Below are 12570 nucleotides of genomic sequence, written 5' to 3'. Positions count from 1 at the left end.
CTGGAGTGTGGTGTCGAGCTCTGTAAGGTATGCAGCTGGAGTGTGGTGTCGAGCTCTGTAAGGTGAGCAGCTGGAGTGTCTCTAATCTTGAGACTTCAGCTAGGGCACTTGTGATTTCACCAGTGTGACCTATGGCACTACATAGTCAAGTAAAATATTTTCTTTGCAGGAGTCAGATTTTCTACTATTCCACTGGGATGAGTGTGGGAATCGTGGCCTCTCTCTTAATTGTCATTTTTATGATCTCTAAGTTTATGCCCAAGGTAAGTAGTCAGATCCCTCCTAAGTGTTTAGGATGACCCTGGATAGCTGGAGGGTTGGATTGTCTTCTGGAGGAGTCTTAGAGCACTGAACGTTTGTCAGGATGGCTGATGAGTCATCGACTGACTGTCCTGTTCTTCGATTGTGAAAAGCACTTGCATGGTAGATAGACCTAAAGCCTGATTACAAACTTACTGAAATTGTGTGCTCAGTGGGAACTGAAAGCCACTTTGTTTCTAATGCATAGCCAGGCTTTTCAGTTGTTTAGCATCTCATCATCTTGGTGTTCCTTGCAGACTGTACCTTTTTAGGTATAAAGCACATCTTTTTAAGTGATAAGTTCTTATGCATTTTGAGTGGTTGAGTTTTAAGAAAAAACTGTCCCATTTGCTTCTTCTATAAAAGCCTTGTAACTTTTGCTTTCATTTCTACTTTGTCTAGAGAAGTCCCATTTACGTCATCCTGGTAGGAGGCTGGTCCTTTTCTCTGTACCTCATTCAGCTAGTTTTTAAGAATTTACAAGAGATATGGAGATGTTATTGGCATTATCTTCTAAGTAAGTACCATGGTGTAGCTTTCCTTTGTGTGTGTTTGTAGGCTGTTTGGTTAATTTCATTGTAAGAAGATGCTGCCTGCTAACATGGAGTTAGTAGCTAATAGCATTTGACTAACTTGTAGAAATTACAATTTTCTAGTTTTTTCTTCTTTTTCTTTTTTTGAGAACCCCTCTATGCAGGGTTTCTTTGCCTAGCCCTGGCTGTCCTAGAACTCACTCTGTAGACCAGGCTGGCTTGAAGCTCACAGAGATCCTCCTGCCTTGGCTCCAGAGTGCTGGAACTAAAGGCAAGTGCCTCCACTGCCTGTTGCCTACTTCTAATACACTCTCACTTAACATCATCCGAACCCGGACATGTTGATAAGGTCAAAACTCGGATTTGCTGGTGTTTATTTTGTACAATAAGCAAAATTTAAAAACTTTTAAATTGGTTTTATGAATGTTAATTTAAATACGATTGGGAACCGTGAGAAGTACAAGTGCAGTGAATCCTGTATGCACTAAAAGTCCTTTGGTCACACAAAACTTTTTTCTCTTATAGGAACTCAATCTATTATTTGAGAACATTAATGTGGATATTTATATTTGAGGATTAAAATAGACTATTTTACAAATGTTCAACAAGTAGCTTTTAAGAAAGAGTTAGTTTTGCTAAGCTGTGGTGGTGTATAGCGTTAATTCTAGCACCTGGGAGACAAAGACAGGTGGATCTCTGCGAGTTTGAAGTCAGCCTGATCTACAGAGAGAGTTCAAGGACAGCCACGGCTATACAAAGAAACACTTTCTTAAAAAAACAAAAAACCTCCAACCAACCACTACCACCACCACCACCACCAAAGATTTAGTTTATGTGTGTGGGGAGAGTGTGGGTGCCTATAGGCCATCCACTGGAGCTGGGCTTACAGTAGTCATGTGCTGCCCAGTGTGCATGCTGGGAAGGAACATGGGTCCTCTGAGGAGCATTGAGTACTCTTAACCTAGGAACCACTTCTTCATCCCCTTTGTGATCTGAGTCAATAAATTTGTGACAAAAAGGATAAGTGTGATACATGTATGTATGTATGTATGTGAAGAACAGTGATACATGTATGTACGTGAAGAACAGTGGGTGATACATGTATGTATGTGAAGAACAGTGAGGAAAATGTATTTTCTGAGAATTTAGAATAGGTGAATAATTGAGTGCAGATGCGTCTAATTTCCTGGTTCAGAGGTTGTGTCTAGTGAGCTTCCCGCTGCTCTCCACCCAGTAGTTGAACAGCAGTGTCTGTGATGCCCCTTCTCATAGGCTACATCCTCACAGTTGGATTCATGAGTTTTGCAGTGTGCTACAAGTATGGGCCCCTGGAGAATGAGCGAAGCATCAACCTGCTGACCTGGGCGCTGCAGCTGCTGGGTCTGGGGTTCATGTACTCCAGCATCCAGATCCCGCACGTCGCCTGTGCTCTCATCGCCATTGCGCTGTGCACGAAGAACCTGGAGTACCCGATCCACTGGCTGTGCTGGACCTACAGGTGACTGGCAGGCAGGCGGGCACCTTGACGTGTGGGGCGAGGGATGCACTTTGCAATAAGTGGGACGTCACCTGCTTCCACCCTTGTTCCTTTCTTTGTTGAGATACTACTTTTTTCTTTTTTATAAAATAAAAGCATCCAGTAAAGTGTCATGTGTTGCTGTTACCACTAGATGGTGCAAATTATATCGGTGTTTTGTTTGGTTTGTACCTCAAAAGGCCTCAGGTTCAGATTTCAGGTCATGTCACACCGACTGTCAGGTTGCTCTACAAACCTCAATCTTATTTAAGATGTAATTCATAGCATGCTATTCTTGCAAAAGTAAATATGGAATGGCCCTAGGTTCTGAAGTGGTCAGCAGCTATTCCATTGCAGATAATCAAAACAGTGCCTTCCGTTTGGGGAGCTGAGGTCATGAACCACAACATTATCACATCATTTTGTTGCTTTTCCACTCATTGGAAAATAAATTATTTGTTTGTCATTTATTTGAAAATAAGTGAGTTTGACTACTGTGGCTTTTCACTCATGTTTGTCACGATAGGAGTGCACTGTAGTGAAAGGTGTTAGTGGAAGAAAGACGGGGTGATGACTGTTGCTGCTGAGTCTGTCTGGTGTGGTTGTCTCCTGAGACAGTGCATGTGGAGATGGTGGGTACGGACTGTGACTCATGGTGTTATTTTGGTGAGCACAGAAGGATGTGTAAGGGAGCAGAGAAGCCTGTGCCCCCTCGCCTCCTGACAGAAGAAGAGTATCGGATACAAGGAGAGGTGGAGACCCAAAGGGCTTTACAGCAACTCCGAGAATTTTGTAGCAGTCCGGAGTGCTCTGCCTGGAAGACCATATCGCGAATTCAGTCTCCAAAAAGGTAAACTCTGATAAACCAAGTTTTTATGGGTAGTTAACGACCGTGAGTCTGACAGATCATTCTTCTAGATAACTGTGCTGTATTTTGCCCTTTGATTATTGCTCATCTGGGAGCGAGCAGTAGTCAAGAGAAAGTAGTAATCTATTTCCTGTTTTTCCAAGGCAGCTACCTCATGGTTCTGATTATATCATTCAGTTGTGAAGACTTCAGTACCATATTTTAGTGTGGCCCTTGAAAGTTTGACATTAATGTCTGGGTCCCCACCTCCACCCTCTTTGGTTGGGAGTAGTTGTACAAAGAGTATGTGAAGTTTCCATTTGGAATTATGATAGCATAAAGTTTATAGGGCCATAAGAGTGCAAAGAACTGTGATACTCAACCTTATCAGGACGCAGTGACTCAAGGAACCTTAGCACTTCGTAACTACGCAGGACAATGGTGAGAGTCAAGCAGGGTGAGAGCGCAGCGCCCGTGTGTCGGCCTGTGATCCCAACTTCATCTCCTGCCTGTTTCTTGCTTCAGTTTATGTATCTGCCAAAGCAAGGACAGGAATTTGTTCAATTTGGTATAATTTGAACTACGAGCATGCTGAGCCTTTCACTTTGAGTCTGTTGTTACTTTGAAAGCCATTCGAGGAGGACGGACATGCGTTTCCTAACAAACATCCCTCTCTGTTGCAGATTTGCTGACTTTGTGGAAGGTTCGTTCCACCTCACGCCCAATGAAGTTTCTGTTCACGAGCAGGAGTATGGACTAGGGAGCATCTTTGCCCAGGATGAGGAGCCGTCCTCCGAGGAGGAGGAGGGGGAGGGGGGCTCGGGGTGCCCCTCTCTCACACAGAACCGTTTTCTGACCTAAATGGCAGTACGTTGTTCTCATGTAGACTGCCATGAGGCCTGGGTGGTCCATGTTGTGAGTGCTGTGAGATTCTTCCAGGCTTTATAGCAGCGTGGAGCAGGTGCAGGTCTCCTACTGAAGTGAGGGGCTGACTGGGCTACCCTCTGGCAGTACTTTTGGTGTGTACCTCAGGCTGGTCCTCTTCCAGGAAAGAGTGGTGGATGCAGTGAAAGTTTGCTGAATTCTGGTGACACGTCTCTGTGATAAACCCTCAAAAAGTATTAAGTGCAGTAATGCATTCAGATGGAGGCCACATCTTTTAAAGGGAATCTATAAGTCTGAGCCATTTTTTACTTCTGTCTGCTTCTATTTTAGCGGATCCTTATAGTAATCCTTAATGATTTAAATATTGAAGAAAAATAGATTGCTACCTATCTTGGTTTTTAAACAAATGTATTTTTTTAAGTGCAAGAAATTCATGTTCTAGAACCAATAAGTGCTCCAGGGTACAAACCCTACTGACCCCCAGATATTTATTGGTATAGATATTCCATGAAAAACCCCAGGAGCTGCTGCTCTTGAGCCTTGAATTCTCACGAGTCTGATTTTTAGTTTGCTTGTGTTTAGGAGAGCGTCTGCTGCCCTTCTGTAGGTTCAGTTTCCTAAGCTTGTTATTATATTTAACATTGGCATTTTTCTCTTGCCGATTCTCACCACTGACTTTTCTCACGGGGGAATGGTGTGCCCCCTTTCCTGTGGAGTGTGCACAGTTGAGAATTTGTCTCATTTTCTGATTTGCCGCTGCCTCCTTCCGAGGTTCCCTCCTCGTCTCTTGCTGTGTGCCTCAGGCTGCTCCAGGTTCCCTCTGCATCTGGCATTTCTGTTTTTACTTTTCCTTCTGGACTGGGTGCTTGCTGTGTGCCTCAGGCTGGGCCTTTCACCTCAGCCTTTCACTGCAGGAATGATAAGCCTACATTGCTGTACCGAGCTTCTTTTTTTCTTCTTTTTTTGGTTTTCGAGACACAGTTTCTCTGCATAGCCCTTGCTACCCTGGAACTTGCTCTATATAGCAGACTGGCCTGGAACTCACAGAGATCCACCTGCTTCTGCCTCCCAAGTGTGCTACCACCGGCTGGCATGTCAATTTTTTTGTCTTGTTTCTTATAAATAAATATCCCCTTTACCTTGGTTCCTACATTATGGCTAGGCAGAGAAGTCTTATTTACACCCCTCCCCCCAGTCAGATCACATACCTTCTGAGTTACTACACAATCAGGAAATTGTCCCAGGTCTGGGGATGTAGCTCAGTGGTAGAGTGCTTACTGGTTCAGTATGCAAGGCCCTGATTGGGTCACTAGCACCCCAACTAAACAAAACCTTATATCTTTTTTATATACCCATTCTACCCATACAGCCCTCATCACACCAGCATGCTCTCAGAGCATGTCAGGTATAAGCCCTGAACAACCGTCTGTTAAGTTTGTTTGTATACAGTTTTAGTTTTGTGGCTGCCACACTTGACATGGCAGAGGACAGACCTTCCTTCAGGTGTACTCCTGCCTCTGCTGCCCATTCAGCTGTTGGCATCAGACACGTTCCCCTGAGGTTACTGTACTTACTTACAGTCCATTTCTGTAGAGATGCCCTCTCCAGTGAGGTTAGCTTCAGAATCTTTTGTCTTTGCAGATCTCTTAGACACTGACAGGATTATTTGTGAGGGACAGACTCTCAAGTTTCTGCCGTTTGCTTGGTTCTTTCATTGTGATCTTCACCACTGCACTGGAGGAAGTGTGTAATGTTTGTAATTCCTTCAGCCAGGGAGGTCGGTGCTCACTCAGGAATACAGCATCAGACTCATTGTCTTAGGATCATTGAGGAGGAAGATGGTATTTTCAGGACGCTCTTAGGGCTTCTTCAGACCCGCTTTCAATATGTAACTTTGGAAGACCCCAGGCTCTACTGCTAGCATCCAAAATGTCATCTGAGACACCTCTCCAGGTGGCCAGTTAGTTATTTCAACCAATGTTCCCCATAGCCTTAAATTGTCCTAAAGTGACAGCTACCTCACTTGGTAGAAGGTGATAGAGAAGAAATGATACTTGAGCACTATCTGGGCTGACACGGTGGTTTAGAGCTGCAGGGTATAAGAAGCTGTGTAATGGAACCTTTTTGTCGTTGTGAATTATGAATAGGGTAAAATTTGTCCCTTTTCAAAGAACGTAAGGCTTCTGAAGGGGTGGGAATGAGCTTCAGAGGCAGTGAGTGTTTGTCCCATAGGTGCAGGCTGGGATTCAGTTTCTGGCATCCCAAAAACAAAGCCCACCACTAACAACAAAAGCCCCAGAATACACTATTTTGGAGGCGTCTCTACAGAAATTTATACCTAGTATATTTTAGTGTAAACTCAGTTGTACAGTTTGTACACCAAGACCCTGGTATAGGTCTTGGGAAACCTTAGTGCCTTTTTCCCCAGATCACTCCTTATGGATGGTAGCTTGCTAAAGGGGAGGAGGCTTTGGACTTAATATTCTTATTTTAATGAGAATTCACTATGAGTGATTTGCTCTTCTGTGGGTTGACTCCTTGTGAAATACGGATTTCTTTTCAAGGCCATTTTTCTTTTTTTTAAACTGTATTTGATTTTGGGGCAAGCAAAGCAAGCTCATTTTCTTACCCCTGCCTGGTAGTGGGAGAACTGAATGCTGAGAGAGCTGCTTCAGACAGTGAAGGACAGACAGTGCCTCTCTTGTACGCTGTGTATCTTTGCCCTGCCCGCCCGCCCGCCCGCCTGTGTGGCTCTGCTGGATGCTTCCGAGCCTGGCCTCTGCGTGCCCAGACACTGCTTGAGTCAGCTCAGTCTCATTCCTCAGAGTGATCTCATCGACGACTAAGGGAGAACTGGAGTGAGCTGGACATGGGAGCCATGTGTGCTGCCATGTCAGCAATCAGCAACTCAGAAATTGGTTCTAGGACTTGGGGTCTTGATGGTATTGGAAATCTATTGCTTTTAATGGGTCTGACCTGAGTTCATAAAACGTGACTCCCATTAATGGGAACACAAGAGGTACCTGGCATAAAACTTTACAGTTTTCACTTCCTCATGAGAACATAGTGATAAAAGCCAGGAAAAGTTTAGCAACTTTGATAACTTGGTTACCTTGAAATAAGAAAGAGCTAGTTCCCCACCTATATTCGTGTGCTCTCAGCCATGATGGTTTTGCCTGTGATGGCTCTTTGGGTCCCACTGTTCCATTTTACCATATTACCTCCCATTGGAGGGCATAGCCCTCTGTGAATCAATCGTGTTCTCTTTAGCCTACCCTACTTGGCATGGGTGATTGAGGTCTGATGAATGAAAAGGACCCAAATAGGCCAGAGAATCCTTCTGAGTCTTGATACCCATGAAGGGTTTGGGAATGGGCTACATAATTGTTCTCAACCTTTTTGTTCCAGAAAAAAAAAATGTGCTGAAATGGACACCAGAGTTAAAATGATCCTTAGCTGTGCCCACAGCTCTGCTGAGCTGAGTGTGTATATGTTGAAGTATGCAGACAAAATTAATGCCTTCTAGTATTCCTGTGAGCTCGGGTCCAAGATAATTGTCTGTATTTGAATGCTAAGAGTTTTGTCTGAACGTAGGAGAGGATGGGCAGGTTTACTGAGCTCTCACCTTAGGTAGGCACTGAAACCAAGGGATAAGCACACAGAGCAGCCATTGCACTTTATGAGTACGCGTAAGTGTTTTTGCTTGTATTCTTGTAGCAGAAATTATTTCTTTGGGGGAACTTGGGCAGTTGTGGTAACCCAGTGGCATTTTCGTAACTTGATTATGGATTCTGTTGCTATTGGAGACTGGATGGTGACTACCTTGAAAAGGAGGTTTGGAAGTCAGGCATGGTAGTTAGTGTCTGCTTGAACTTGGAAGGCTGAGGTGAAGGGATCACTTGAGTTGGATATTGGCAACAATGGGGACCCCATTTCAAAATAGGAAGGAAAAGAAACAAGAGAGTGTTGGTGTCTTACATGACAGGACCTAGAACCTACTGGGGAATAAGCAAAGCATATGGATACCCTTAACTTCAGCAGGGACAGAAGTGGTCACATAGACTCAGACATGGGACTTTGGGCCACATGTGTCCTCTGTGTGTCATTTTTCTTTGGCACACTTTTACCACCCCCCACCCAGGGGGCAGGTATTGTTTAGACAGGGCACCACTCTGTTGCCCAGGCTGGCCTAGAATTCAATATATTTATTACCCAGGCTTGCTTACAACTCACAGTAGCCCTGCCTCAATCTCCTGAGTGCTGGCATTACAGGCTTGAGCCACCAAGCCCTGCTTCCTCTTTTACACTCTTGGTTTTAACTTAAAAATGGTGAATTCACTTGTTTGAACTTGTGTCCTGCATGAGCATCAGGGTCGTGACAGATTGCCCCTGACGTGAACCTTACAGCCCGACAACCTGCAGTGGCCACACTTTCCATGTCTGCGGAACTATTCCTGAAATAACAGGGCTAAGAAACAACTAGATAAGTTGTAGCCTGTGGGTAATGCCTTAGTGTTATTTAGATAAAATATTTGTCATTTATATTTAATACATGTTAGGGGATGTTCAGGAAGAACAAAGTTTTCAGGGATGGCTATTTGCTATGAGTCTTCCACGTTTATGTAAGAAAAACTGATGCCATGTAGTTTTTTATTTCTATTGTGGCTTGTAAATAATCCCAACTTTAATAAAGTTTTATACATTGTATAGTAGTCTTTTTAAATTAAAGTATTTTAATATTTATATTTGTGTGTGTGTATACATGTGTGAGTGTGTTCATGGTGTGGACAGCTTGTGTGAGTTGTCTCCTCATGGGGCTTCCAGGGATCAAACTCAGGTTATCAGACTTGGCAGCAAGTGTTCTTACCCACTGAATAACTGCCTGTTCTGAATATATTTTGGTTTAGTAGTTTGGAACCTGCAAAGTTTGAGAGTCGAGCAGCCTGGGTTGTCCTTGAACTTATTTTCCAATCCCAACTCCAGTTCTGCGATCACAGGCATGAGTCACCACACCTAACATATTGAAGAATAACATCTTTTTAAGTTACTATGTCTGGGAGGTTGAGTGAATTGGTGGGATCGGGTGGCTGCCCTCAGCTATCAGAAGTCAGTACCAAAGGACTGGAATAGTTTGACTATTGTCTTCTGCTTCAGAGTATAAGTTACATAAACACTAAAGTTCCTATGTTTATGTGTATAGGTGCTGTGCTAGGTTTTGGCAGTATCACTTCCATAAACCCACCACACCATGATGAGACATTCCTGCATCTCATCAAGTTCCTTTACATCCATTGTATGGGGTAGGCTTGTTTCTGATTTGAGTTTTGGGGATCATATTCAGGGACTATGCTAAATAACCACATGCTACCAACTAAGCCATGCCTCCTATCCTGAGGTGGGTCCAAGACGAAGGAAGGTGATGTTGGGAGTCACCTAGGAGAAGAGTAAAGTAAGAGCTGGATTGCTTCACCTTGATTGGGAAAGTAGTTCACAGCACCTGCCCACAGCACTCCAGGGTGGCTGGCTTTGAAATCCCAGGGGCCCTGAATGTATGTTTGATACAGTGTAAATCCAGAGCCACCCGCTTGTTAGGTTTTTCCTCAGGTCTTACCTAGTTTTTGTTTTGTAGGATGAGGGACAGGGTTTTACTGTGCAGCACTGGCTGGCCTGGAGCTCCCTATGCAAAACAGACTGGCTTCAAACTCGGAGGGATCCACCTGTCTCTGCCTCCCCGATATACAGGATGAAAAGTGTACACCACCATACCCAGCCACTGTCTTCCCTTGTTTTAGGTCATAGATTCACACCTCTAGGGATATAGGAGCCTATTGTGGGTCCTAGGCAGATCAACACAGTTGGTAGTTGGAGATGTAATATTGTTTAAAAACCTAATTTAAAACATGCAGTAAGCACTCATGAGTCAATGGGTAGAGAAAGACAAACTAAGTAGCTGCAGACTCCTAGCCATGAGAGCATAAGAACCAGGTTCTAGTGCCAGTTACAGAGGTTCGTGTGAGTCCTGGGAAAGTATTTCTTACTCTGGGTCTGACACCATTACATTGCCCCACCCCTGTAATAGGGATTATGTTTTGATAGCACTTCTGTTCAGCTTTCTATTTTCCTTGCTCTCTCCCTTCAAATAGACACAGTAAATCAATAAATTACATAAGGGCAGGTTGAAAATGGAACTGCTGATGGACCAGGCTTATGCAGAGTGCTTCCACAAGAGCAATAGAGCTCGGACCTTGAACCAAGCAGCAGAGGCTGAGAGCTGGAGTATCAGGTCTCCATGTTAAGTGACACAACTAATTTTCTCTTTGTGCATGCCTCAGAGGTAGAGGGGCATGCTGTTTAGGGGTTTTCCTGGGTGGATGAAGGCATGTTTGGGAAGTTGGATTTTATAAGCTTTCACTTGACTGGCAAAGTCATTTTCTGCTAGGCTAAACCCAAGACACATCTCAGGGTCTTATTTGGTGTCCTATTGCTGAGAAATTATTAAATCGGAAACCTCAGGATGTAGGCTGCCATCTTTCTAAGAAGATTGGGAAGTGTGTCTTGTGCATGGTCCCTGATATGCCAGCTGCGGAAGTAGAGCAGTTGTCACACAAGCATGGTGTTTGCTTCTGTTCTCCCAGCCTCTGTGCAGCCTAACTCACAGGGTGGGGCTACTGATTTGTGTCAGGGGAGGCAGTGAAACGGATGTCCAAGCAAACGTTAAGGAGTCACAGCTCTGACTTCAGTCTATATGATGTGTCACTCAAGGGAAGAGAAGTGGACAGGATTTGGGATTTTGTCACTTAGCCCTCCAGGTGATCTGAGTGTACACACACACACACACACACACACACACACGTGCACCTGCCCAAACTGCTTCAATCCATGACAATGTTTCCAACTCTTTCTTGGAAAATCTTTTCCTTAGATATAAATTCCGTTCCTTCTGCTCTTATTTCCAAGTTCTTGGAACACTGGGGCACGGACTCTTCTCTATCAGAGCCCTCAGTAAAAGCCAGGCAGATAGGCTTTCTCTAAATGCAGGGAGTCTAAGCCTCACGAGCTTGTGAAGGGTTAAGGTAGCCACACCCTTAGCAGGAACAGCCCTGGACTTTGTGCTGAGCAGCCATCTCTCTGGCCTCTTCTGGCCTGAGTCTCACAGGGAGCCGGGGTGAGAGGAACTTGCACGGAGGAAGGTTGGACAGAGGACATCCGGCTTTTTTGACACCATGGACAGCTCCTGTTAACGAAGCCACTGCTCCATCCTTGGTATCTGTGGCTCATACCCTTTCCATCAGACTAGGACTTAGCCCCCCCCATTCTTCAAGGGACACCGAAGTACACCCTTGTTTCTACTGTTGGGTAAGTCCTGCCCTGACCCGTCACCTTGGGGTGCCCCTTCTGGGATCTGTTTCTTTTTTCCCTTTCTCACCTCCAAATAATCATACTTTAATTCAAACTCAAAAATGTGCCCTCATACCCTACCTCTGTTTCACACTCTTTGCCAAGTTGCTTTAAAGTCTCTCTCTCTCTCTCTCTCTCTCTCTCTCTCTCTCTCTCTCTCTCTCTCTCTCTCTGTGTGTGTGTGTGTGTGTATGTGTACGCATGCACATGCAGGTGTGGGGAGAGACAGAGACAGAGAAATAGAGACCGGATCTTTCTTTGTACTTCAGGCTGGTCTGTGGTTCATTGTGCAGCTCAGGTTGGCCTCAAACTCATGACCATCCTCCTGCCTTAGCCCCCTGAATACTGTGATTACAGGCATAAGCCACCATGCCTGGCTACTTACCCTTAATCTGAGAAATATATGGGCTAATAACAGCATCTACTTCATGGGCTATTATAACTGTCAAGTCACAGTGTTTAGAGCTCTGCCTGGCCTGTGATGAATGCCGCATGTTTTCTAGAGACTACTATCAGTATTCATGTGGTGCCCTAGGTATTGAGGAAGTTACCAGAGCTTGGGGAATGCAGAATGAAGGAGAAAGAAGGCTGGGTGGCTTCCTTGCCCTGTATGCTGTACCTGTTCTCCCCCTAGGTTCACAGAAACTGGAGAGTGAGGGAATGTGTTATACTCCTGCTTGGGAGTGGCACTGACCATTGTACTACTAATTCTGCCACCCCGCCCACTCAGTCTGCATGAAGAGGCTTTTTATTTCCTGCAGAAACACCTGCCACATGCCTGATGCGTGCAGCCCAGCCCAGCCCTCTCCCTGCCCCCTTCCCACCCAGAGTCCTCCCTGGAGCACTCCTCCTTGCCCACTCCCACCAGCTACTAAAAAATGGGGTGTGTCTCTTTGGACAAAGTCCATGCCAGAAGATGATAGGTATGGGTATAAACTGTGAAGATTTTTACAATTAAAGACGGAAGCAGGAGGGGGTAACGAGAGACCCGACAGTTGAGAACGTATACCCACTCCCGTTTTCTACGGCCAGTTCTGATCTTTTGTTTATATTCCCGAGCTCATCGCCTTATCCAACGGCATCTAAAAGTA

The 12570-nt window shown here is 44.8% G+C and overlaps 1 protein-coding gene across 1 annotated transcript in view; it reads left to right on the top strand.

Moving 5' to 3' along the window:
- The window catches only part of Nemp1 (nuclear envelope integral membrane protein 1), a 16260-nt gene extending 12203 nt beyond the window's left edge, over positions 1-4057 (top strand). The window contains exons 5-9 of the mRNA XM_028752120.1: positions 170-263; positions 703-817; positions 2106-2331; positions 3026-3199; positions 3880-4057. Coding sequence (XP_028607953.1) covers positions 170-263; positions 703-817; positions 2106-2331; positions 3026-3199; positions 3880-4057 — 787 coding nt within the window. The remainder of the gene's footprint in view (positions 1-169; positions 264-702; positions 818-2105; positions 2332-3025; positions 3200-3879) is intronic.
- Positions 4058-12570: the final 8513 nt, after the last annotated feature.

This window comes from Grammomys surdaster, unplaced genomic scaffold (assembly GCF_004785775.1).
Source record: "Grammomys surdaster isolate TR1022 unplaced genomic scaffold, NIH_TR_1.0 125877, whole genome shotgun sequence".
Taxonomy (NCBI): Eukaryota; Metazoa; Chordata; class Mammalia; order Rodentia; family Muridae; genus Grammomys; species Grammomys surdaster.
The sequence above is the reverse complement of the archived record's forward strand: the minus strand, read 5'-3'. Positions and strand labels throughout refer to the sequence as shown.